The sequence below is a fragment of the Xenopus tropicalis genome, chromosome 2 (assembly GCF_000004195.4).
Source record: "Xenopus tropicalis strain Nigerian chromosome 2, UCB_Xtro_10.0, whole genome shotgun sequence".
NCBI classification, from domain to species: domain Eukaryota; kingdom Metazoa; phylum Chordata; class Amphibia; order Anura; family Pipidae; genus Xenopus; species Xenopus tropicalis.
In genome coordinates this window covers 78,396,149-78,424,078 of record NC_030678.2, presented here as the reverse complement: position 1 = coordinate 78,424,078, position 27,930 = coordinate 78,396,149, and the positions used below count along the sequence as shown (strand labels likewise).

General features: G+C 38.4%; 2 protein-coding genes across 8 annotated transcripts; one reads left to right on the top strand and one right to left on the bottom strand.

Moving 5' to 3' along the window:
- On the bottom strand, positions 1 to 15,714 carry gmeb1 (glucocorticoid modulatory element binding protein 1). 5 transcript variants are annotated; one of them, XM_012957267.3, is made up of 10 exons: positions 15,308 to 15,330; positions 14,119 to 14,280; positions 9,947 to 10,026; positions 9,749 to 9,873; positions 9,287 to 9,390; positions 9,044 to 9,198; positions 7,965 to 8,096; positions 3,332 to 3,469; positions 1,461 to 1,583; positions 1 to 821 (listed from the first exon to the last, which is right to left on the bottom strand). In XM_012957267.3, the coding sequence occupies exons 2-10, from the start codon at positions 14,244 to 14,246 to the stop codon at positions 295 to 297; spliced, it is 1,512 nt and encodes a 503-aa protein (XP_012812721.1). In that variant the 5' UTR covers positions 14,247 to 14,280; positions 15,308 to 15,330; the 3' UTR covers positions 1 to 294.
- Positions 15,604 to 27,576, top strand: ythdf2 (YTH N(6)-methyladenosine RNA binding protein 2). Of its 3 annotated transcripts, none has more exons than XM_018091889.2 (6): positions 15,604 to 15,693; positions 19,258 to 19,282; positions 19,567 to 19,646; positions 20,174 to 21,508; positions 23,219 to 23,247; positions 26,750 to 27,576. In XM_018091889.2, the coding sequence occupies exons 1-5, from the start codon at positions 15,679 to 15,681 to the stop codon at positions 23,231 to 23,233; spliced, it is 1,470 nt and encodes a 489-aa protein (XP_017947378.1). In that variant the 5' UTR covers positions 15,604 to 15,678; the 3' UTR covers positions 23,234 to 23,247; positions 26,750 to 27,576. The 3 variants fall into 3 exon arrangements, with proteins under 3 accessions (XP_017947378.1, XP_002934690.1, XP_031752749.1); XM_002934644.5 differs by lacking the exon at positions 15,604 to 15,693 and adding an exon at positions 15,730 to 15,791; XM_031896889.1 differs by lacking the exon at positions 15,604 to 15,693 and adding an exon at positions 15,865 to 16,192.
- Positions 27,577 to 27,930: the final 354 nt, after the last annotated feature.

The window sequence follows — 27,930 nt, the reverse complement described above, 5'->3', positions numbered from 1 at the left end:
TACGATTAAATATGTATCACTGAAATTTATATTAATACAAAAAAAAAATTCAACAACTTTCTACATTCATTTTTTGTTTTTACACACTTTATATACAGAAAATGTGGTAAAGTTGATAGGCTTGTCATTTCTTCTTCCTTCAGTTCAAAAAAATAATTCTCAAGTGTAGAGGTATGATTAGCTTACCAGATACTTCCACATTTTATTATTTCACTTTGCTTCTCATTAGGGTTAAGCACAAAGGGTGAACAAATTATGCTTCTTTCTAGGTTGGATCATTCACCTGCCTCAGCTCTAGTCATCCTCCAGGACCACGATCTCCACATTGTGTATTCCATCTGGATTAACACCTAGGACTTTTCCATCTCCCAGTTCCATCACTTTGGATCCTCCTTCTGGGTCAGGGGCTGGATCTATCTGTATGATTGTTTGGCCTTCTTCACCCACCCCATCATGACCAAGTCCTGTATCCATAGCTACTAGCTCTACAGGGCTCATTACTCCGGTTAGTTCGCCCGTTTCTTGCATATCTGTTGTGAGTACTGCCAGTGTATCCCCGGATCCAGATTTTCCCAGCACAGTGGCATAGCGTACGCCACCCAAGGAGAACTGCTGGCCAACTGGTGCCAGTGTTAAGGGGGACAATACTGTATAGTGGGGCTGGGAAGAAGGGTTGTTCAGAGAACCAGCAGAAGCTGGGCGCTGGAGACGTGGCCTCTTGGGTGGTTTTGGCGTACTCATAGGCATTAAAACAACATTTTGAAGGAGAGGGGATTTGCTGCCCTCTTGCTTTTTTTGCTCCTCTAGCTGTCGCTCCAGTTCTGTAAGAAAACTTACTTAAGTCAAAAACTGTGGTCTAAATGTAGAGTTTTGTTGAAACTTACCACAATTAAGGCCACATGTATTATCTACAGGAGACAGTTATCTGTCATAGATGACATTATAATCATTTAAACCAGAGAAAAAGGCTCACATGCAAATAATGGTGCACTATAAAGAAAAAGCAGAGAAAATGTACAAAAACGTAGAAAGGGATAACAGTAAATAAATACTTTTACTGGCTCAAAACGTATGCCACTAGAATTTTTGTAATGTTTTATTTTAGAGTGAATGCTGGAGGAAGGTGGGCACAAGAAAAGGTAAAAGCAGGCTTAAAGTATCCAGAGCAAATTAAAGGCTGCATGTGTACAGCAGAAAGGAAGGTGACAGGATACATTTATCATGCAGAAAAGGATAGGGCACAAATAAATTGTAGCATAAGAGATTACAACTTTCTTTGGCATTAAAACAATAATAGGGTACCTTTACATCTTTTTTTTGTTTCAAAAAATAAAGGACAAAAGTATGTGCCAGTCTATAAAGAATACTGCATGATTACAGCAAAACCTTGATACTGTACCATCAACGTCTTTGAGTTATCCTATAGTTTAGTACCAAAAGACAGAAGTTAAGAGACTCACCTGCTAATGTATAATGATATTGTTCTTCACTATGTTCAGTTTGACTCTTCTTTTGTTCGAGTACTTTTTTCACTGAGTCTAATAATCCAAAGCTGTGAGCAACATTACTGAGCACAGTGGCATCTAAAAAACAATAAGCAGACTAGAATGTAGGTTCCCTGTGTTGCGTAAAAATTTTCATCTTACATATGCACCGCTTGTATTCAGTACAACATTATTCAGTACAATGCATCTCCAATATATATTGCACGTAGTTTTAAGTGAGATATGAACCAGGCATTTCTGATGCCAAATATGCATAGATGAGCCAGCAACCGTGAACTGCACCAATTAACAGAATGAAGAAAAGCGATCACAAGGTGTAAACACCTAAATAATGAACTGTCAAAATATTCCCTGAATTATTCTTAAAGTGAAAAAAATAGCCCACTGTGTAACATAAAAAAAGGTGCCTTAACATTAGCTGCACTGCCAAATTTACATATATATATGTAATACCTAAATTCACAGAATCCATGACTTCACTGTGAAAAAAGGTGAAGGAGCGGTAAGCTGAGGTAGAAAAATAGTCCCTGTGAGTCAGAAGGGAGGTCATATACAAACTGACTCTACCCCTCCAAACCAAGTTGTCAGGTTATCAGATTGTGTATGGCTTAAGGATGCTTCAGGGATTCTGTCATGACTTTTACGGTATACTTTTTCATGATCTGCAATGTAATAATATGGTTTGGAACAGTTACTTAAGCCTAGACCCCTGTTCTCCTGCTGATCTGGCTGACTACTTTGAGACTCAAATAAAATGTAACAGTAGTTGACCGTCCTGAGCCTGCCTTCAGCCTGCATCCTCTAAATCCTACAATTCCCTGAACAAGTAATATCATATAGGAAAGTAACCTCACAGTGTACTGCACTGCATTGAAGGTTATGTAGTTCCTACATGCTGTATGTAATCTGTGGAAAAGTTGTTACAATTTGTAACATCAATGTTTTAGTCCCTCCTCCACTGCCAGTGTTTCAAATGATGCAGAAAGAGAAGAACTGTTTTGCAGCTGGATTTCAGCATATAAAACTGGTATTTATTCATACTTTTTGAAGGAACAGATTATAGTGATAGGTATATTAAGGGTTTCCTGTGTCTAAACAATTTTGGTTCAGAAACCGAAGTTGCCTTTAACATGTATGAACAGGGTCAGCAAACAAACCCAGGAACATTGGATTTTGTCTTATTGAATCAACTGAACTGCATTCCTGTTCTTGGCATAATTTGGCATTCCAGTATTATTCCAGACTGCACAATGTCAAAAGAATCAGGCAAGTCAGCCTATGTATGGACAGCCATAGGCTCCCTGTTGCCGATTGTTTTCAACCTGAATTGTGCATATGCTTTTTGCCCCCTATTATTACATTTAATAATGTACCCCCTACTGTACCTCCATAATATAAAACAGGGGGTACATAATTTATTATAATACACATTCCAGTAAGTTGTGTGACAAATTATATCACTAAACACCAATTGTATAGTGAATAATGTACACCTATTGTAAAATATAGGGATATTGTAAGTCACCAAGGAGTTCCATGACCAAAGCACGAGGCCGACGGCAGAGTGCTTTTATACAGGTAATGGAACTTCGAGGTGACTTCTAATATACTCATATTTTACAATTGGGGGTTTATTATAATATACAAGTTTCAGTGAGTCATGTGACAGAAATTACATCACTAAGCCCCGTTTATAAGGATATAATTTAGAAGTTGGTCCCACAGGGAAATGATCAAACTGTATATTATACTATATTATATATATATATATATTTTTTTTTTTATTTAAGTATTAGCCATTTTATGAATAAGAAACGGACACTTACCCGACACTTGGAAGGGAATCTGTCCTGCTCGCTGCTGGACACCACTCAAAAGTTCCTCAATCTCATTATGAATTTTGTTTATTACCTCATCCATCAGCCCCACATCAGAGATACCTTTCCAAAACAACAACGTCTCCTCTAAAAAGAGACACAGAAGAAGTTTCATCATCACCTTTTACATAAATTCAAAGCTGCATAAAAACTATTTTAAAGATAAACCCCCTACATTGTATTTGGCCAATGTCACCAAATACAACCATAGATGCAATCATTTTTAGAAATGAGCTGGCGTGATTTTCTGCACAAGGCAGTTCCCAGCAATATTGTGTACACTGCCTCTCAACTAATATACATCTAACTTAGAAGCCCATGGGCTCTGAAGAAAAACTGGTCCTTGGGGTAATAAAAGTCACCATCACAGACTGCCCTTTTCATAGGAGTCCTGTCACATCGGACCTGAGTTAGGGCACATCAGGGGTATGGCCATATAGGTTAGTGAAGCTGCTCTATTGCTTGTGGCAACCAAAACAGAAATAAAGAGGGGGTCCTGCACCTATATCACCACTGACCATGAATTTCTAAATCCCACAGCCCTATCTAATGATATCCCCCATTTCTTGAATGTTGTATTGTGAATGGTAAACTCAATGCTGCATATTTTCCTTCTGTGGTAAAGGATGAAATTAGTCATACTCATGGCAACCCTTAGGGGCTGATTTACTAATCCACGAACAGTCAGAAGGCGTCCGAATGCGTTTTTTTCGTAATGATCGGTATTTTGCGATTTTTTAGTAAATTGTCGCGACTTTTTCATAGCCATTACGACTATTTCGCAAAATGTTGCGACTTTTTCGTAGCGTTACGATTCATTCAAGCTTCAGTATCGTGACTTTTCTTGGGCCAGGTTGGAGCTGCAGAGTGCCATTGAGTCCTATGGGAGGCTTCCAAAATCATGCTAAGTCTGAAAGTTTTGCCCGCAGTTTACGAGCGCTCAATACGAAAAAGTCGCAACAAGATACGAGCAAATTGTAATGGCTACGAAAAAGTCGCGACTTTTCGCGCAAGTCGTAATGGTTACGAAAAAGTTGCGACAATTTAAGAAAAGTTGTAACGGCGACGAAAAAAAATCGCAAAAAATACGAAAAAGCCACAAAATGTTCGTTTTCCAATCGGAATTTTTCGGATTCGTGGGTTAGTAAATCAGCCCCTTAGTGTCCAGCCCAAAATGGTAGCAGTCCCTGCATATCAGTATAATTACAAATGCAATTACTGTTAGACTGATTGTGGCAACATGCTGTATATAACATATATCCTTCTCTGGAATTCGCTCCCACAAACTGTCAGACTTTCTCCCAATCTCTCTGCCTTCAAAAGATCTCTAAAAACACATTTATTTAGAGAAGCTTACCCTAATCTAGTTTAACATAACCTCAGTGTGCTGCTAAAAGCAATACCCTGTGCCACACCTCTCCCAACTCTGGTCAAGCCCATTCCCGCACCTTGTGTCTCAACCCTTGCTCCTTGTATCTTGTATCGATTATTGATTGCTTTATATGTTACTCTGTATGTCCAATGTAAGAAACCCACTTATTGTACAGCACTCTGGAATATGTTGTCGCTTTATAAATAAATGTTAATAATAATAATATATGATACCATAATTTATAATCAAACTTATAAACAAGCTGTGAAAAGAGAAGAGTAAAATAATTATTTAAATAAAGCAGTTACTTAAAGAAAGGAAACCTTAAATGGAAACTAAACACTGCTGCACTGTTTAAACATAATTTACTCATTTGTTGCTAGACTACAAGTCACAGCACACACATTAATGAGGTATCTGTGCCTGGCATATAAGTTATTTACCATTTTTTTTTTAATAATGGTGTGTGGGAAGACATCTCAGGTCATTATAAATCATCTTGTGCTTCTAGAAACAGCAAGCACAGAATTACGCAAGTACTTTCGGTACCTATCTTCCCACTGAGTGCTATGCCAACGTCTGCCACTAGATGGATGCATGGATAAACAGATGGTTTCTGATCTAATTTTGACCTGTACAATGCTGAAACTTACTCCAGCTTTAACACTTTAATAAGCACAAGGCCAATATGCAAGGGAATTGTGCACTGTAATCTAATTATCTACCTTGCCAAAATCAACCATAGCTTCATTGTCCATGTTTGCCGAGTTCAGCTCAAGAAAAAGCAAAAACCATACATTTTCCATGATTAAAACACCAAGGAAAACATATGTTCACCAAGGAGGTAAACAAGTCCTAAACAAGGGGGTATATGGTGACTGTTGTCTCCACAAACTCACACCCTATCAAGCAAAAGCAAAACACATATTGTTATGTTTTTATGTATGTTTATTCTTTGTAAAAGGTAAATGAAGACTTAAATGTAGATTTGTTTTCAATAGTAGCTCACCATAAACTGGTTTATTTATTACATTAAAAATTATTTTAAAGTGCAATTAAAATTAATTGCTTTTGGTTTCTGAAATATTTACATTTTTCGACCACTATAAGACTTAGGGGCTGATTTACTTACCCACGAACGGGTCGAATGGAGTCCGATTGCGTTTTTTTCGTAATGATCGGTACTTTGCGATTTTTTCGTATGTTTTGCGATTTTTTCGGATTCTTTACGAATTTTTCGGATCCAATACGATTTTTGCGTAAAAACGCGAGTTTTCCTATCCATTACGAAAGTTGCGTAAAAAGTTGCGCATTTTGCGTAGCGTTAAAAGTTACGCGAAAAGTTGCGCATTTTTCGTAACGTTAAGTTTTAACGCTACGAAAAATGCGCAACTTTTCGCGTAAGTTTTAACGCTACGAAAAATGCGCAACTTTTTACGCAACTTTCGTAATGGATACGAAAAACTCGCGTTTGTACGCAAAAATCGTATTGGTAACGAAAAATTCGTACAGAATCCGAAAAAATCGCAAAACATACGAAAAAGTCGCAAAATGTTCGTTTTCAAGTCGGAACTTTTCCAATTCGGGTCGGATTCGTGGGTTAGTAAATCAGCCCCTTAGAATTTTGATTGCTATTTGGTTGTTAAAGCTTGATTAGTAAAAGTTAAAAAAAAAAATCATGGTCCATCAAACATAGCCACCAATCAGACTAGCCCTGTCTCAACAAAACCTAAAGGTGGCAGTGTTGTACAGGTGCCTCATTGGTAAAAGTTAAAAAAAAAATCATGGTCCATCAAACATAGCCACCAATGAGCAGACTAGCCCTGTCTCAACAAAACCTAAAAGGTGGCAGTGTTGTACAGGTGCCTCATTGGTATGCCCAGCAGTAACTTTACCATCTCAAAAATACTTGCTGTTGAAAGTGCATGTGCAGAACAAGAGTTTAAAGTGGTAGTTTCCTTTATATAAATCTTTATTATAGACTAATATTCTGAGACAATTTACAATTGGTCTTCATTTGTTGTTTTTGTTTATTTTTGTGGTATTTCAGTTATTTTTTGTTCAGCAGCTCTCCATTTCGGTATTTCAGCAGCTACCAATTTGCTAGGTTTTGACAAAAATAAAATACTTGCCCCCTAAAACCTGGTATGTTTTATCTTTAAAATCCTATTCAGCGAAAGGTCAGAGCAATTATTTACAGAAAAATCAGGCGATTTAAGGCCTTTTTTTTTTTTGCAGCATTCATTTGAATGAATATAGATGTGTGAAGACTGATAAATCTGCCTCATAGTGTCAAGATATTGTGTTGCATTGTGCACCTCTAAAATAGAAGGTACCTTAATAAGGTGTTTTTTGGACTGCTTCAATTAAGGTTTCCCACAGTTATACAACTTCCTACTAATTGTTTTCCCAGGCTGTGCAGGAAAACCCACAAGCTCTTAGCAGTGTAGAATAAAAGCCAAACAGCAGCTAAATAGACCTGCCAATGAATCACAGTTTATCTTTCTCTGTGTGAAGGTACAGCTGCAATAAGTTACTCACATCTGTTTTTCTGGGGAAGGACATATCCACCATTCAGCTGTACCACACACAGGGACCAGAAAGGATCTATAGAGAGCCCAAATAAAGGAATAACTTGCTCTTGCACATGGGCACTGGATTTTTTGCATTACACCACACCCATGTGGAGGAGCCCTAAAAAGAGCAATCCTTTTTAGTCCAGATAATATTATGTCCATATATTATTCATCATCAATAATAAGGTTGATTTTGATTAACATTTATTTCTCCAAGAGTAATCAGAAGTCACTAGCTACATGCACGCTTGTGAATGGCAGAGGTAAAAGCCACTTGCCCCTAATGGAGGTTGGTCAGGTTGTATTTCAGACAAAGAGAAAGAAAAAGATTACAAGTATTATATAAAATAATCCATTTAAAACTAAGTTAATTTACATCCTCTTAAGTTGTACTAATAGGACTGTACGCTTCTTTAAATAAAACATGAAGTCCTCTAATGGCTACAAGTGTGCATCAGGTATCAGTAGCTGGGGAACCATCAGAGCCCTGTAGAACAGGCCCTGCAGTGGGCCCATGGATCTCCAGTCTTTCGGACATATAGGACCTTGTCATGATAATATTTTAAAGGTGTTTAGAAAGCAGAGTAGAACAATTTAAAATTACAATGAATTAACTAATTTGCCTTCTATTTACCAGATATCTCCTCCCCCTCCTTTTTGGTCCTCTCTTCTCTGTTCATCTGTAAGGTGGCAGTAAGGCCTGTGCCCCACTCGACTGTAGTATCTTCCACCATCTGTTCGGATACAGTTACAGATGAAAGGCTGCCTGAATAGGAGTAAAAACATTTAAACATTTGCATTTTAATTCCATATGAATACATAACTGGTAGAATGTATGTGTAATAGAATGGATTTGAAAGAATAATAATACAATATTTAACTTTAAAAGCATAAAAGAAATGACTAGTTAGGATAAACAAAAAATATATTCTTATTATAACATTATTTTAGCTTTAACTTAACTATAGTTTAGAACAGGATATAAACCCTGTTATTTATTTTGGGATGCATGTGGGGCACATTGTAAGTACATAAATAATACCAAACCTGCATCATGGATGCATCATGCAACTTCCAAATGGGTTTGACAACTGCTTACAAATGCTTTTCACATTCATCACCCCCAAATCCAGTTGACCAGCTGTGTTCAAACACAATGCACCTTCAAGTGCAGAATATATTATATAATATTGTAACATATATATAATATTGTGTATGTAGTCCAAGTGACTTTACAACCACTGCAGTGGGGGTCTGTCAATATAAGTGGTGAAAAACCTCCAGTTAGACTGGATATACCTAACCTTACACTGTTGATGTCACATCATTTTGCACAAAAGCTCACAAACCTGACATCACCAGGTAAATAATATGCGTTGGCAGGGACAATGTAAGGATCTACAACACTGTGAAAATGGGTTTCTTTGAAGTAATGAATCATACTTCACATCGTGCAATCTATAACAAACATGTCTAGGTTCAGTGGATACCTGCAAAATGAATACCACCATACACAAAGCAAAGTATTTCAAGTCAGTTTGCAAAAAAAAAACTCAAATTAAACACTGACCTATTTAGAAAACGTATGCTGCTAAAAACAGAGTACATACTTTTCCTAGATGAAGTAAAAGTTGAAGTAAAAGCCCCTAAACTGAAAGAGCAAAAGATATTAAAAATAAACCACCGTGCAATGTTACAATATTTTCTCCATACCTTCTGTAGTGCTGGGAGTCTGCACTATAGTACCCTGTCCTGGAACAGGGGCACGAGCACTGTTAATCAGCAGGTCGAACTTAGTGCTGCGACATGTGTTTGTGCAGACTCTGTCATGCTGGTAGAAGTCAATTTGGCCAGTATCCATCATCTTTCTACAAATGAACACAAACACTGAGCACAAGCTACAGTCTTAACAGAACAAATATATTGATTCTACCACTGAGAAAGCAATTTGTCTACCTCAGCATTGTTCCACCAAGACGAATGGCTCTTTTCCAGTCCTTTAAGGTGGATTTTCCAGCCAAATGAACAAAATGTTTTGGACTGATCAGCTGATCATTAAACTGAAAACAAAGGAATAAGATAAGAATATGCAGATAAGGGAATAAGGTATTGTTTGGTGTTTTGCAGGTTGAGATATTTAAAAAATGAAGGGGGTAATCTACAAACAGGTAAAGACTTCAGAACTAGTAATCAATAAGAACCAATAATTTATTTTCTTTGATATGCTGAACTGGTACATTCATACCAAATGTAGTAAGCAACAATGATAAACAATTTGTTATGGGCTAGAAAGGCAATCTTTTATAACCCCTCAAGTGTGCAATAGTTTATTAACATATTGCTTTCAATTGTTTCTTCATAAAAAGTTATATAGCCGGTGGTACGTTTTTGTGCAAAGGTCCATCCTCTGGCAGTTACCTTAACACATTTTACGTTGATTCCAGGACACACAAATTTCTTCCACAGCAGTACTGCCTTGCTTTCCCCGCAGGTTATTGGGTAAGCAATGTCAATGTCCTCACTTAACTCCACAGTGCCACCATCTGTGCAGAGATTTCATGATGAGGCAATGTTACATAATAGTTATGGAATAAAAGGAACTGGTCAGAAACTCACCTAGGGTGTCACCCATCTTTAAGGTGTGAGTCTCCAAAGACACAACAGCTGCACTGGTGTCAGTCATATCCCCATAAATCCTGTAGGTGTAAAAGAGAAATAATGGTCACAAGCAGTAAAAGAATGAGAACAGCTGGGCAGTAACTTATGGAAGGGGGTATAAACAGAAGGTTGACCAAAACATATGATTTTTTATTAGAGCGTCTGTAGTCTGTATTAAATAGTTAATCCTAGCTGTCACACTATTTATTTGCATTTCAGGGGCAGTCCTCCTTAATGGAAAACTATACCCCCGAATAATGTAGGTCTCTATAAAAATACTTTTTTTTAGCAGTATGTGCCTAATCCTATTTAAAGGGTACTAAGGGCCACCCCCTGGGTTTGTGCAATTGATGGTGCACACAAAGAAACCAATGGCACAACAACAAAAAATGGTGGCTTTAACTGATCAGTGTAATTATTATTTTGCTTTAAACTTACCAAAGCATTCTACCAGTAAAAAAAAGCTGTGCATGAAGATTGAAAGACCTATAGGTAAAAAGGCTTAAGAAGAGTTTCTTGTATGGTCCTCTCATCAATTAGGCCCTTTCTAATCTCATCATGTTCTTTATTATGAACTGTTGACAGAAACTGCACTGCTTCTTTTAGAATAGTTCTAACAAGCATATTCTAAACTAGTAGAATTACAATCTCCTTTCATGAGTCTATATAATATTTTCTGTTTTCACTTTGTAACAACAAAGATTTCCTTAACTAATCAAGTGTAAAAATAGGATACGTGTTTAACATTTTATATGTACAGTGGTGTGAAAAACTATTTGCCCCCTTCCTGATTTCTTATTCTTTTGCATGTTTGTCACACAAAATGTTTCTGATCATCAAACACATTTAACTATTAGTCAAAGATAACACAAGTAAACACAAAATGCAGTTTTTAAATGAGGGTTTTTATTATTTAGGGAGACAAAAAATCCAAACCTACATGGCCATGTGTGAAAAAGTAATTGCCCCCTGAACCTAATAACTGGTTGGGCCACCCTTAGCAGCAATAACTGCAATCAAGCGTTTGCGATAACTTCCAACGAGTCTTTTACCGCGCTCTGGAGGAATTTTGGCCCACTCATCTTTGCAGAATTGTTGTAATTCAGCTTTATTTGAGGGTTTTCTAGCATGAACCACCTTTTCAAGGTCATGCCACAACATCTCAATAGGATTCAGGTCAGGACTTTAACTAGGCCACTCCAAAGTCTTCATTTTGTTTTTCTTCAGCCATTCAGAGGTGGATTTGCTGGTGTGTTTTGGGTCATTGTCCTGCTGCAGCACCCAAGATCACTTCAGCTTGAGTTGATGAACAGATGGCCGGACATTCTCCTTCAGGATTTTTTGGTAGACAGTAGAATTCATGGTTCCATCTATCACAGCAAGCCTTCCAGGTCCTGAAGCAGCAAAACAACCCCAGACCATCACACTACCACCACCATATTTTACTGTTGGTATGATGTTCTTTTTCTGAAATGCTGTGTTACTTTTACGCCAGATGTAACGGGACACGCACCTTCCAAAAAGTTCAACTTTTGTCTCGTCGGTCCACAAGGTATTTTCCCAAAAGTCTTGGCAATCATTGAGATGTTTTTTAGCAAAATTGAGACAAGCCTTAATGTTCTTTTTGCTTAAAAGTGGTTTGCGCCTTGGAAATCTGCCATGCAGGCCGTTTTTGCCCAGTCTCTTTCTTATGGTGAGTCGTGAACACTGACCTTAATTGAGGCAAGTGAGGCCTGCAGTTCTTTAGATGTTGTCCTGGAGTCTTTTGTGTCCTCTCGGATGAGTTGTCTCTGCGCTCTTGGGGTAATTTTGGTCGGGCGGCCACCCCTGGGAAGGTTCACCACTGTTCCATGTTTTTGCCATTTGTGGATAATGGCTCTCCCTGTGGTTCGCTGGAGTCCCAAAGCTTTAGAAATGGCTTTATAACCTTTACCAGACTGATAGATCTCAATTACTTTTGTTCTCATTTGTTCCTGAATTTCTTTGGATCTTGGCATGATGTCTAGCTTTTGATGTGCTTTTGGTCTACTTCTCTGTGTCAGGTAGCTCCTATTTAAGTGATTTCTTGATTGAAACAGGTGTGGCAGTAATCAGGCCTGGGGGTGACTACAGAAATTGAACTCAGGTGTGATAAACCACAGTTAAGTTATTTTTTAACAAGGGGGGCAATCACTTTTTCACACAGGGCCATGTAGATTTGGAGTTTTTTTCTCCCTTAATAACGTAAACCTTCATTTAAAAACTGCATTTTGTGTTCAATTATGTTATCTTTGACTAATAGTTAACGGTTTTTGATGAGCAGAAACATTTAAGTGTGACAAACATGCAAAAGAATAAGAAATCAGGAAGGGGGCAAATAGTTTTTCACACCACTGTATATGTATATAAACAAAGCCATGACTTGATAAAATTCTACTGTGTTTCAGTGGTAGAAACACTTTTTAAATACCAAATTCAAGTTAATTAACGGAACACATGGCCATTCACTTACATTTGGAAAACATAGCTTAAAGCCAATTGAGATCCCAATTGGCTGATTTAATAAAGTTCAGATTGATGTTCATTTGAAAACGACGGTAGAAATAGTAGAAATATTAGGTTTACTACCTAATATTTCTACTATTTCTACCGTCGTTTTCAAATGAACATCAATCTAAACTTTATTAAATCAGCCAATTGGGATCTCAATTGGCTTTAAGCCAATTGAGATCCGGAGAAATTTGAGAAAGTCTGGGGGTCATGGATAGAATCTGAAGATATGCATTTCTGCCTACTTTGGTGACCCTTCTCAATTTTTCCCCACACACCAGACAAACCAAATACTATATCCCACAAACCCCAATGTGATGATATGAATGTATTTTATAATGTATATTGTTAATGATACTGCAGCATTGGTTAGATATACTTAATGTTAAGTTTACTGTTCTCGTTTTTTATGTAACACTGATTTTTTTAATAAAAAGAAAAGAAATATTAGGCTTTTCCTTGACTTTGTCCTGCAGTTCACCTACCTGTTCCTATTTTTCACATCCATTTTCCATTTTTTCCCTAAAAACATTTGCCTGCTCTGAGGTGGAGTTACATTATTACCTCTAAAGTTGCAGGAAGTTTCCAAGCATTCTATAAAAATGTTGACTGGAAACATTGCAGAGAATGTTTTTGTGGCATCTATATGGAATGCTAGCTTGGGACAGAGTACATTTTGACAAGTTTTTAGCATAGGAAAACATTGGATAGTAAAAAAATTACACACAAAAAATATTTTACTTCAATATGAGAAAAAGTCAAGATTCAGAAATTATACCCTAGATTTTTTTTTATGCGAGACACTGGTGCTAATTTATTAATACTGAGCAAATTAGCACCTGGGCAGTAACCAATGGCAACCAATCAAATGTTTCTTTTACTGTTCTACTTATGCCTATCTGAAAAGAAGCTAAATACTTTTATTGGTTGCTATGGGTTACTGCCTAGATTCAGTAAGCACAAGCCTTTGCAAAATAAAGGCAAACCACTGTTCAACTTCTGAAACCTTGTTATTTACCTTCAAACATCTTTCGCATTGTGGGAGTTTTAAGATAATAATTACAAAGTTACAGGGATTTTTAGAAGTGTATTTATCAAATGGTGAGTTCTAACTTTCACCGATAAATACGCTTCTAAATCCCATAGGTATGAATAGAAAACGGGTGATTTTTATGAATTAACCACTCATTAACTCACATTTTGATAAATCTGCCAACCAAATGAATTGTTTTTGCATCCAAACAAATTTGTTTATGACGGCATTATGTTAGTACAACAAAAAATTAAGAGTAAATACTCATTATCCATCTTTGCTGAAATGATTACTTAGGGACTAGGATTGACCAGTTTGGCAGCTCATCTGCCAATGTATGGGCACCCCCGATGGGCCTATCTGACCAACATCTGGCCTAAAACTGTCCAGATCTCAATGGGGCAGGTTTAATTTTCTGTCGAATTAGGGGACTGCATCGGCTCATTGTTGCGGCCCTCGGTCTGATGGCGCCTTGGTCCTAGGGCCGATATTGCCCACCTTAGGTGGGCTTATTGAAAGAAGAGCTGCTTGAGCAGATCACAATGTGCACGGCCACCTGTACACTTACCCATGAGGTATGGGCTGCAACTGCAGGATCACCTGTGTCTTGGTATCCTCTGGATCTTCCCCCTCAGTGCAGTCACTGGGAATCACAACCACATCCCCCATGGGGACTGTCACCTCAGCATTGGCCATTAGTTACACAGATTGTGCAGTGTTACTCCACAACCTAATTCATCCAAGAAAAAAAAAGAGCAAGTTATATTGCATGGTCTAGTGTATATAAAGATAGCAGCACATATGGACAATGCATTGAGCAGCATTTATTGCCATATAAGCAAACAACAGTGTTTGGTCTATCATATAATTCTGGTGTGGGAGGAAAGCAGGATCTTTTTTGTATGTTTTTAAACATAACCTAAGTAATAATAGTTTTAATTATCTCCAGCACAAAAAAAGTGTGTTGTTTTTCTTTGTTGATTCGTGTCCACCACACCTTTGCACTTGTAGGATTTCTCAGCTGAGCCATGGTAACTTCTACTTATTTTAGGGGAAACCTGTGTGAATTTGCTTTTGTTTCTGACAGCACTACAAAACAATGCAAGAAGGTTAACAATTTGCTACTTGGCAAATAATACTTCATGCCAATGTTATCAATTGGTATGAAAGAAAGTAGGGAAACAAGTCTCTTTTTTTTTCCTTTTAAAGGTGGCAACCCCATCTGATGAAGAGACATAACAATATGGCAGTTATGTGAATATGAGAGGAGTCTCTCATAGATGCACTGCAGATGCACCCCTAGTAGGTCCCCCACTGATCTGCTCATTGTTAAGTGATTATCAGACCTTTTGCAAACTTTAATTTGTTTTAGTTTACCCTATTTGATTGTAAGCCCAGCTTAGGCAAGTACTGATAGGATGTAAATAATAAACAATCTCCATAAACACGTATAACATGCCTGCATCATGCAAATAAAGGAAAATTAAAAAATTATAATTGGCACCATATTCCTTTAAATAGCACCTACCATCCCAATAGGCACATTTTATAGACTTAACCTACTACAGTATAACAGGTAATTATCCATTCTCATAGAGACGCAACTCGACATAAAACAGCTACAACTCGTTTTTAAAACTAACAAACGCCGAACTTTTTAGTTTCAATATATTTATCATTCAAATCTTTGGAAATTCCTAAACAAAGCGTTTACGCTCGCTGGCGAACTTTACAGCAGCTGTACTGCGCAAGCGCACCTTTCCACAATTCAGACACTTCCGTATGGTTAAAGCGGCGCGCATGCGCAAAGAGAATTTAATTTAGTACTCAACCTTTAGGTGTTGAGAGACTGCAACACCCAGCATTCCCCGCTAAGAAGCTTGCAGTACTTTATAGTCTTAAAGAGCTGAAAGGCAATGGCTGCATAGTCAATAAAGAAAAATAATTTATAGTCAGTGAGAGAAAAAGTTGCCGAAAACAGCCCGACAGTTGTCAACATAGTCACAAAGCCCTAGGTCACTAGGGCATCAGGAATATACAACAAAGCTCATAGAAAACAACAATAAAGCTACCATACCATAATCTAACACGGCTCCGGCGGAGACAGGGCCTCTAACCTTTAGAGAGCATGCGCTTGCTCGCGGTAAGCCCCACCCCTTTCCTGCTTTCAGGGCGCGCAGCTCCGGCATCTCTTCCGGTCACTACGCTGCCGCCATGTCCGCCAGTAGTCTTCTGGAGCCGGTAACGAGAGTTTTTATTTCTTCTTTGTTTATTCGTTCTTATCACCTTATCCGCTCTTGTTTCTTTCGCTTTGCGCTTATATTTCTAGCTCTGTATTTTTCCTTTGCCTATTCGTATGCGCACACTGCATTCCCGGTGTGCCGTCTTCTTTCCGCGCTTGTTCCTTCCCACCTTTTTGTTTCCTCGTTTCCTTTACTGACACTTTTTCATCTGCCTCATGTAAACCTGAGACTTCCCGTCAATCTCATTCCCTTCGTCTGCATTTCTGACATGATGTCTTCTCTTCTCACTGTCCTGTATTTATGGCCATTTCATTTACATCCCATCTAAACTCAAGGGGGCATCATAGAATGCATTTTTCTAATGGTTCACAGATTGGAAGGCCAGGCCTCATCTGCAAGGTTAGGGCAAAATGAGTGTTAAAAGTTGTCTATCTTGATCCTTTGAGGTAGTAAGATGCATGGTACAAGAAAAATGAATACATATGTTGTTGGGCATGCTGGCACAGAAGCAGTCAGGTCATTATTGCTGAAGTATAGTGAAGCAGGAATTCATATTCTACCCAGGGAAGCATCCAGGGCAAGAAAACTAAATACATTGTATATAGTTGGTGAAGACATTTCTCAGCTAGAGTGGGCTATCCATATTTCTCTAGTTACCAGTTAGTGCTGCTCAGGAAACAGTGATGTATATTAATGGGGGGGTTCCAAAAATTAGGCATCTCCACAGTGATTACAACCACTAACCTTAAAGGACATGTAAACCCCACACACACAAATTTAATCATGAACAGCCTCTTTGAAATCTTTCAATACCTGCCACACTGGTTGTCCAGAGGTTAAGGGTGAAGACACACTGAGCTTCTAGTAGCAGCTACTTTTTCATGGCTACTAAACTCCAGAAAATACCCTGGCATAGACAGTACTGAGAATTGCCTCTGCCAAAACACACGTAGAGACAATTGTCAGTAAATGATCAGCATTGTCCAGTTTGTTAGCCACAACAATTAGCTGCTACTAGTAGCTGTGTGTTTTCACCCTAATAGTAAGACTGCAACATCTCCTTAGATTTCCTTCTCCTCCTGTAACCCACTTGGGGACCCCCCCCCTCAGGAATTTGCTGTGTGTGTATGCTGTTTGCAGATTTAAATGTATCTGATTATGTATTAGAGGAAAAATGGGCACCGGGTAAAAGCTGCCATTTGCTTTAGGAAAATGTGATGGTGCTGGCAAGCGGAGGGGATATATGCAGCACAAATGATGCCATTTGGGTGGGGGAAACGTGTCCAACTAATATACATTGTAGGCAAATGTAGTCTTTACATGTCCTTTAAAGTCTGGGTGGTGCTCTTTGCTGAATATCATACCAACTCCAGTTATAGTTCTTTCACTGCTGCACAGCAATGATATATAACCTCCCAGCAGTCCCTTGTGGCTGTCAGGGCTAATTGCACATGCCGTACTGTAAAATTGTTGACTTTTACTATACTGTACATGGTCCAGCACTGCAGCAAAGGACCAGGTGCCTTTTCTAACAGGGTGGTGTTCCACTAGAAGAAATCTACCCTGGGCCGTTTCAAAAAAAGGAGCACCTTCCCTGGGTTGTTAGCATTTGTAATAAATGGCAGGGTAACGTATAGGAACCCCCAGTGATTTAAACTGTTTGTCCTTTAAATGTTGAAGCAAAGCTGCTTTTCTGCCTCAACCTATATAGTAGATGTTGATAAGTCATTGCGAATGCTGGTTCCTGCCACACACTGCATCTTTCATAACATCAATTACATCTGCGTGTCCCATCACAGGTTTAGGCAAACTTGACATTTCAGAAGTTACTATACTGCAACTTCCAGCATTCCTCCATAATCTAAAATAAAGATTAAACTGTGGTTCAGTGACACCTGGTGTTCCAGAGACAGCCTACTGTATGCAAATTTTGCCATCAGGCAGGAAAGTAGTAAAGATGCTGAGTACACTGTACAGCTTAAACCACAGTGGGTTTTTTTTTAATTTTGTAAACATCTTTATTGTCTTCTGTAGTTTTACAGCATTTGGCTTTTCCAATGTTGTCTCAAGGATTCCTCCAACTTTATTGTCAATTACATCTTTGAAGAACAAAAGAGCAAGAACAGTGTTTCTCCTATGAACACTTAATCAAGAACTTCTCATTACATGTGGTTCAGAATACCCTCAGAGGAGAAATTTAAATGTGGTGGTCACCTTTGAGTTAACTTTTAGTATCATGTACAACGTGCTATTCTGAGACAATTTGCAATTGTTCTTACATTTTTTTATTTTAATATTGGATTTTTAATTTTCACTTTTTAAACAACTCTCCGAAAAATATGTAATAAAAAATAACAATAACAAAAAACTTTATATTAGGCTCCTAGAGCCTGCAGAAGAAGACCAACTGAACAGTTGCTAAGAATTGGCCATTATATAACATACTAAAAGTTAAAGGTGACGTACCCCTTTTAGATCTGTGTCTCTTAACTCTTGCTCCTTGCAGCTCAAAGTATTCAAATCGGACAGGTTCTTGCTAAAGTTCATACCCCACTTTCTATCTGCGATGTTCAAAATGTTACTGTGCCTGTTAAGTCACTTATATAAATCTGAATAATCAACATAAATACTCCTCAGATGATCATTCCTTAACATTTACTGTTTATTTTTCTCCTCCTAAAACATGTTGTTTTGGCACAAAAAAAGTCAAATCAGAGAAAGGAACTCTGGATATACCTTCCTTTTGCTTTTGTTTTTAAAAATTTTCTGAAAATGTATTTCTTCAGCTAAACTAGGAAATTGAAGCTACTCCATGTTTGGTGCTTTTGTGGGAAGTAAATAGATTACTAGAGCACAGAGAAACAAAAGTTTATTATGCATCAGCTTTATCTGTGCAATGATATTCTTATTATATATCCCACAAGAACCAAACATGGAAGCTTCAATTTTCCTGTTTTCTTTGTATATTTTAAGGAACAACAAAAAACATATTTTCTTATGATTAAAACAATATCCAAACTGTATGTTCAGCCTAGCAGTGTTCATTTAACCCATTTTAAAAAGGCAGTATACTTTCTATTTTGGGTGGCCCATGTGGACCTGTGTAATCTCAGGCATAATTAAGGGTCAAGGGAATTTGAGGAGATTTTCCAATAAGATTCCAATAGATTACCTGCATTTTTTCAAACAAAATCCTTTTTTTTTTTTAAAGCAAGTCCAGTTGCTGTAGATTTAATTATACTAGATATGTGAATCATAACATAATTTTGAACTTCCCTTTAACATAAAAGAAAAGATTTTTTTTTTTAGTCTGAAGCACTGGGTGATATTTGATGCTTCTTTTGTACATTTTTACAAAATAGTCATTAATAGTCTTGTCATTTGTTCTTTTGGCCTTTTTGTATTTGCATCAATGGATTGTGTAGCTGTTTTTGTTAATTGTCTTCCTGTGTCTGATTTTGCAGAGACCTAAAGGACAAGGAAATAAAGGTAAGAAAATCGATACTTGAGCAAATGAGTTCAGCAAGAGGCAGCAATAGGCAATGGCATATGGGGACCATTTGAACAGAATCTGTTTCCTTGTTTTCCTTGCAGTAGAGTAAAGCTAATGTAAAGTAAGAATTTTTAATAGATGGAAGAATGCAAAAGTATTAAAAGTGTAAACATAAAAAAGATGTTGAATTTAGCAGTTCAATGCAATACAGTATTTGTAAAGGCAATACAAAAAAGTAAAAATCATATTGTTGTAGTAATTTCTGTCTCTCTCTTCTCAGTGCAAAATGGATCGCTTCACCAAAAGGATGGCTTAAATGATGATGAATTTGAGCCATATTTGCATACACAAGAGCGGCAGGTGGGTTAGACATAACCAAGTTGTCTTAATGCAGCCTTATCCTAAACTGTTCTGCATTTCTGGGCATATCGATTATTGCTTTAAAGGAGAAGGAAAGTTGCAATCACTGGGGCAGATTAGACACCCCCCTGTTCTTGTAATTGCTTACCAGAAACACCCAGCTGGTGCACATTTTAGGAGATAACTGCACTAGCCTGGGTCTACTTGAGCAAACGTTCCTCCTCCCTCATTTGGTCTTCACGCATGTGCAGTTGAGTGAAAAGCTGAACTTCAACTAAAAAGCTGTTTGTTTGTTTTTTTGCTCAACTGCGCATGCTTGGGCCCTGGGATCACTGCGAAAGGAGAAGGAAGAAAGAGGATTGCTGGCCTGCTGGGGGGGGAGGGGGCGCAAACATTTGGCACCCCCTAGTGATTTACCCTTTCCTTCTCCTTTAATCACAAAAATCTCTATCTGTCCTCTCCTCTCGTGTTCTTATACTTATTTTATAGAATTATCAACTGACCTATTTTATTTCCTTCTCTCGTAGAACAATGCATACACAGCACTGTCAGACTCATACTTGCCAAGTTATTACAGCCCATCTATCAGTTTCTCATACTCCCTGGGAGAGGGGGCCTGGTCTACTGGGGGTGACCCTCCACCTACTATGCCATACCTAACTTCCTATGGCCAGCTGAGCAACGGAGAACCACATTTTTTGCCAGATGCTGTGTTTGGACCTCTGGGGAGTGCCCCATTCCTTGGACAGCCTGGGTTTAACTTTTTTCCAAGTGGTGTAGACTTCTCAGCTTGGGGCAGTGGAGGCAATTCACCAGGAGCCTCTGCTCCTAGTTCTGGATATGGGGGAAGCTATGCATATGCCCCCAGCACTTTAGGGGGAGCTGTGTTAGAGGGGCAAGCAAGCTTTGGTGGGGGAAAGGCAGTGGGAAGCCTAGAACAGGGAATGGGGGCTCTGAAACTGAGTGGAGAAGGGGGTGGTCTAAAGGCTGCTATAGGTAGTCTGCCACCTGCATCTGTGGCACCACCCAAACAGGCATCTTGGGCGGACATTGCAAGCAAACCTGCTAAGCAAACCCTTGCTAAAATTCTTCCTCCCCCTCCACCCTCCAAACACAATATGGAGATTGGAACTTGGGATAACAAAGTATCCACAGTCAGCGTTTGCCAGGCATCATCTCCACCGATCCTTCAGCAGTCTATCCCCAATGCTGCAATAGCTCCTCATGCTCCTACACGTTGGTCAGCTCATCGTAACAGAAGCTCGGAGCAGACTCAGCCTCCACCCTTAACTGCTGAGCCTCACCCTGTCCTGGAGAAATTGCGTTCCGTCAACAACTACAATCCCAAGGACTTTGACTTCAGCCTTAAACTTGGTCGGGTGTTCATTGTAAAGAGCTATTCAGAGGATGACATTCACCGCTCCATCAAGTACAATGTTTGGTGTTCTACAGAGCATGGTAACAAGCGCCTGGATGCAGCTTATCGCTCTCTTAATGGCAAAGGTCCACTTTACCTGCTTTTTAGTGTTAATGGTAGTGGCCACTTCTGTGGAGTTGCAGAAATGCGCTCAGCAGTAGACTATAATACTTGTGCGGGAGTTTGGTCACAGGACAAATGGAAGGGCCGCTTTGATGTGCGCTGGCTTTTTGTCAAGGATGTACCTAATGGACAGTTACGTCACATTCGTCTAGAGAACAATGACAACAAGCCAGTCACCAACTCTCGGGACACACAAGAGGTCCCATTGGAAAAAGCGCGACAGGTGCTTCGAATCATTGCCAGCTACAAGCACACAACCTCCATCTTTGATGATTTCTCTCATTATGAGAAGAGGCAAGAGGAAGAGGATAGTGTCAAAAAGGTAAAGGTCTACATTAAATCTATTCAGTAGCTGGCGCTTTTATTTGAAAGTACAACCATCGTTAGACAACTCTTTACATATACCCTGTAATAAGCGAGCCTTTACTATCTATGGTCTGATTTTAGCCCTCTTCCTAAGCATTATGTTAATGTGTTTCCAACACAGAAACATGGTATAGAAGCCAAGTCTGTTACATGGCAAGTGTGTGGCAGCACTGGTCAAGGACGTTGGTTATATCGTTATAGTAATCATGTTCAGGCTTCTCACCAGGTAACCTCCTCTACAAAGAAGGCGCCAATAATAGGTAGTTTAGGTCTACCTGTGCTCCTTTTGGATATCTGTGAAACAGCACTGCTCAACATATTGTCAAAGCCATAGATGCAGGCTTATTATCTTATATTTATATTATTTATTTATATTATTTTTTTTTTTTGCAACTGAGGAGTCTATGGTCAGATGTTCCCATAAAAATACTTTCATGCACCATAAACTTTGCATGCTTTCAGGACCATCCTGACCGAGACTGCTAGAGATTGTACATATTATAAAGACTGCCTCAGATTAGGCAAAAGTTTATGTACAGCGCACATTCTGTACATTGTGTGTTAAATGTCAACCAAAATGTAGCCTAAACTTAGGCTCTATGTTGGGAAAGTGTTGTGAAAATAAACTGAAGCTTTTGGAAACCAGTATCCCACGTACTGTGCTAATATCAGCAGCGAAAATTCTTAAGGGATTATAAATTGAATATGTGCCTTTTATCACAGATATAAGAAACTTTCAAAATATAAGTTAAATTTTTTATTTAAAAAAAAAAAAAAAACATATCTATTTATCCGATCCTAGCCCGACTCCTTCCTATACAGAAGGAAGGCTAGGATCGAGCGTTGCATAATGGATGCTTCCCCTGCATCACCGTATTGCCCTATTTCAAATCGCCAGAAGCCAAGTTTTAGCAGGTATTTTCTAATAAAGCATTCAAAATACTAAATGGTGTGCAGTATAGGGCAATTATTGGGGTTATATTATACAGGGTAGAATAGATTTTTTTACTTAAAAATTTTTAGTATTACTTTTCCTTTAATAGATAGAAGAATGGCGTAAAGTATGTAGAAAGAAAAGACTAGCAGAATATAAAGGTTGTGGAAGAGGAGAAGGAATAATAAAAATGCATTTTTTTAATATTTGTTTTATTCTTGGACAGTTATTTAACTGTAGTGCATGTGAACAGTAAAGCCCTTTTGTTATTAGCTATATCCGTATATTTTATCTAAATCCCAACTTTTTTCCCACCCCCAAGGTCCTTTTAAGTCATCAGATGTTGCTGAACAACTCTAAGCATGCTTCCTTTAGCATTGTTCTCATTGAGTCTTCTAGTCTATCTCCTCAACACCTCACACATCTTTCTGGCTTTTGAATATTACTTCTAGAGCTGAAAACAGAACAAAGCACACGTTCTGTATAATAGTCTGTTTTTTAACTCTATTTATGTAGGGGTATTGGTTCTGTTCATTAGATATAGTCTTTGAGCCTGTGTGTTATTTCAGATCTGTTTTAGTCCAGAGAATATAGCATAGTCACCTGGTCAGCCAGGAAGATATGATCAGATTTTGTACTTGTGAGTAAAGTTCCTGTCACGCACATGGTTTTAGATAGAAAATGTTGTTTTGTGTGCATTTGTTTAAAAAACTGTTTTCTTTCCCTTTTTAGGTGATCAAGAATTAGTGGAAAAGAAACAGGTAAGATTAATATATTTTAAGAATGTGCTGGTGATGTGTTTATATATTTAATGCTGATAACACCAGTGCAGTTGCTAATAGCAACCAATCAGCAAGTAGTTTTTATTCAGTCTGCCAAAAAAGATAGAGAGCAAGGGTGCAAGTGGATAATATACTCGTACCTTCCCACCACCAGTATACTGCAGAACAAAAAATACATTGGTCCACTTGCAAAATAAAAATTATGCGTTTATTGCATGTAATTAAACATGACACAGATTCGCACCTTGCACAGCGTTTCTGGGAGGTGTTGAACCCAATCCCTTCCTCAGGTGAACGTTGTGCAAGGTGTGAATTGGTGCACAATTTTTTTGTTTTGCAAGTGGACATTTTTTATTCAGTCTGCTAGCAGTTAGAAACTAGTTAGAAAACATATAAATGAATTGCCAACTGTACTGGTACAATATATAATGGTAAATCTGCCCTGATTTTCACTAAAAAATTACACTTCAAAATATTAATGTACATAAAGTTATGTATAGGTCTTGGTGATTGTTTTTCTCAAGCGGTCAGTTATAGCTTCTAATGCTAACGGATTACTGATGGACAAATATGGCCGTTTCCTCAAAGAAAAACATGGGGGATCAGATGGGCAATGTAAAAGCATCAAGCAAATAACCTTTATGGCAATATTAATAGCATGCAAAGACAGTGATGTTATAGATGTGAAAAAAGGTTTAATTTCCGGTGTCAGTATTTTATGCAACTACTTTTTTTTAATAGAACGGTAAATGAGTAAACAAATTTTCATTAGTATGTGTCGCTCAAATGCAGAAATAAGCTTTCTCCAACTATCTGTTAGTGACATTTTAGGTCTGCCATGCTCATAATGGTTCCTTTTGTAAAAAATGGCAAATGCCAGGGAGATAGAGATTTGTTCTTTGCAAGCTTCCCTAAGAGGATGGCTATCGGAACATTCTGTCTACTGTCATTCTGTGCAATCCTCAGTTACAGTTACAGTGGTTCTCAACCTTCCTAATGCCGCAACCCTTTAATACAGTTCCTTATGTTGTGGTGACCCCCAACCATAAAATTATTCCTAAGACCATTGGAAATATGTGTTTTCCGATGGTCTTAAGCGACCCCTGTGAAAGGGTTGTTCGACCACCAAAGGGGTCCCGACCCACAGGTTGAGAACCACTGTCCTCATAAAGGGCACCTATCATGCCAAAATTGCTTCTCTCACCAGAGATACATGCTTGGAGAAACAATAGTTTTTGTGTTATGTTTTTTGTTTTGTTTTTAAAAAAAAAAAAAAAAAAAAAAAAACAGTCCCTGCCAATATTAGTCCACCCACATCTTGAGGGAGCTCCCGGTTCGGGTCACCATGTTATTTAGAGTGCATGCAGATATTGAGCAAGACTACCCCGCTTGCTCATCATGTGCATGCATGTGATGGAGTGGTGGATTCGCGTCTGCCATCCCGCCGGCGACTTACATGTTCGCCGGTGGGATGCCAGGGGTAGGCAACTCGGGGAGATTAGTCGCCCGCGAACAGGGAGTTTTGCCACGGGCGACTAATCTCCCCGTGTGCCAGAGCCCTTATGCGTATGTGAGTTCCACACATGGTTGCCCTACCAGGAGCTCCCACCTGGTGCAGGCAGCCTAGCACTGTAGGGGGCTTTTTTTTGTTTTCCACCTAACTGGAGTGTATGCTCTATTAGCCTGCACCTCTCGTTGGGGAAACAAGTTTAGGGTAATAGGGTGCCCTTTAAGGTAGCACCACATGGGGCTGACTCTCGGGCTGGCTGTGTATAAATTCAAGTTTACGATCGGCTGATCTGCAGGCCTCCACTTATTCGTGTATCTGCACTCACAGGCACTGCGTCAGCCTGGCACCACAAATACATTACAGTGAGAAGCAGTGGGAACTTTAGCTCCAAATACGAGAGGCTGTTTTTTTACACCCCAGTCCCCTATACCTTTCCAAAAAGCAGGTTTCTTGAAGGCTGGAGAAGATTTCAACATTGTAGAGATCAATTGAATTTAGAAATCGTTTGTGTTGCTAAATGGTGCTCACTTAGGGATGTATTTATCATTCTGTATAAAAAGTGGAGTGAAGCATTACCGGTGATGTTGCTCATAGCAGCCAATAAGATGCTTTGCTTTGGTTTTCTATCACCGTTAATGTTTTACTCCACTTTTTAGACAGCATGATAAATATACCCCTTAGTGTTAGACATGAGAATATCACGTAGGCGGGAGAAACTTTGTATTTCAAGACTTGGGTCATATTTCCCATACATTGAGTTGGATAAACAATTGCTTATTTAAAAGAAGTTCTATTGTGTCTGTGAAAGTTCTCATTTTTCCAGGTCATGATATATCTGTGGTAATAAGTCAGATCAACTGGACTTGCTGTGTCTTTCACTAGTCATCTAACTGGCTTTCTCAATTCAGGGTGACTTTTATACATAGTAACATAGGTTTAAGAAAGACGTACGTCCATCACGTTCAACCATAATGCCTATATATAACCTGCCTAACTTCTAGTTGATCCAGAGGAAGGAAAAAAAAAACCCCATCTGAAGCCTCTCTGATTTGCCGCAGAGGGGAAAACATTCCTTCCAAGATGGCAATCGGACCAGTCCCTGGATCAACTTGTATTAAGAGCTATCTCCCATAACCCTGTATCCCTTCACTTGCTAATAAGTCATCCAACCCCTTAAAGCTATATAATGTATCAGCCAGTACGACTGATTCAGGGAGGGAATTCCACAACTTCACAGCTCTCACAGTAAAGAAACCTTTACGAATATTTAAACAGAACCTCCCTTCTAAACGGAGTGGGTGCCCTCGTGTCCGTTGGAAGGACCTACTGGTAAATAAAGCATTAGAGAGGTTATTATATGACCCCCTTATATATTTATACATAGTTATCGTGTCACCTCTTAAGCGCCTCTTCTCCAGTATAAACAGACCCAACTTGGCCAGTCTTTCTTCATAACTGAGACTTTCAAGTCATTCTGAATTGAGGAAGCCACTCTGATGACTAGTGAAATGTCTTCAAGAAAAACACAGCTAATACAGTTTATTTTACTTATTACTACAGATACATTTCTATTGTGTAGTGCTGGCTCTTTCTGAAAGCACAGAATTAGGCACAATGCACTGAGATGGCTGCCTACACACCAATATTACAGATAAAAAAAAGTAAATTTTTTGGTTCAAAAATATTTTAAATGGTAGAGTAAATTATTTGTTATGTACATTATGTGTCCTTTAAAGGGCACATTTTGAGTGCAAGTGTGATCTCCAGACATTTAGGTGCTGGATATTAATTCCAATTTCTAATTAAATCTCAAACCTAATGAGTGATGTGAACAGTAGCAATCGGGAAGTTTGATATGTTTTCAGTTTGTGTCTTATATGAGTATTCCAAAACCTGTTGAGAGAATTTTTTACCTTTTTAAAAGTATGAGAATAACAATCCTAATTCTACGGTCTCCTTTTTAAATTTCAGAACCAACCACCAAATTATGTCCCCTTTAACAGATGTTCAGCGGTGACAAGATGGACTTTGGCAAATAGGACCTGCAGTTACCTTATTGAAGGACAATGGGAGAGGGTAACAGTCCCCTTACTTGAGCAATTAAATTCAAATTAAATCAAATCCAGAACTCACAACAAGGATTGAATACTGGAATTCAATTAAATTTGGGTTTTAACCCAGATTACAAATCAGATTAAAATATAGTATGCTCATTCCTAGCATCTGGAGATGTATTTTCCTTTATATCCTAAGGCCCTCTTTTTCCTTTATTTCTTTTTAGTTTGTGGCAAAAGCCTTCTTTATTTTTTCAGTGCTCCACATGTATGTGTGCGTGTTTATACACATATACAGATAAAGCTTACATTATAAAAGCTGCAACATAGGGCCACACCTGTTCCTCTAAAAAAATGTTTTGTGTGCCAGATGCATCAACAAAATCTGCTGTCTCTGCATATCTAAATTTATATGTAAGTATTTTCATTTTGTTATTCCCACAGACTTGACTGGGCAAATTCAACTAGAGAAAGTTTAATTTAATCTGGGAACTTTTGTTTTGGATGGTATACAGTTTAAAAAAAAAATGTTTGGAAAAAAGAAAGAACCTTATTTAAAATAGGTTTATTCCATTAACTTTAAGTCAGACGAAGGTGTTATTGCCAGTTTTGGCATCTGCAGGGTTGGTAACCCAACTGTTCAATGTGAACTTTAGAAAGGATATGTCCACCTAAAGTCATTTTGTACCCCTTTTCTCTTTATAAGAAGCCATTTCTCTGAAATAAAACATCATGTTGAAAGCAGTCTGGTGGTATGTATATTTGAAATGTATTTATTGGCCTAATTTTGAATGCTATATTTTAACTGGCATGTAATTAATAGACGTCTAGTTTAATGCATCCTAGAGGTTGAGCGGGTTGCAAATGTACAAGTGCAGAGAATTTTACTTTTTTTTTTTTTTTTATGTAAATGCTTTAGTGCTAGGTACATAGGTTGAACATACCTTGAAGAGATGAGGGGTAGCAGATATGCACCCTTTATGCACCCTCCAGGTGTGCTAGATCTCCCTTTTTTCATTGAAAACCAATAAAGGGGATAAAGAATCCATGGAACCATATGTAATCCATTGCTTCTGACCCCCAAGCTGTTAGTAGTGA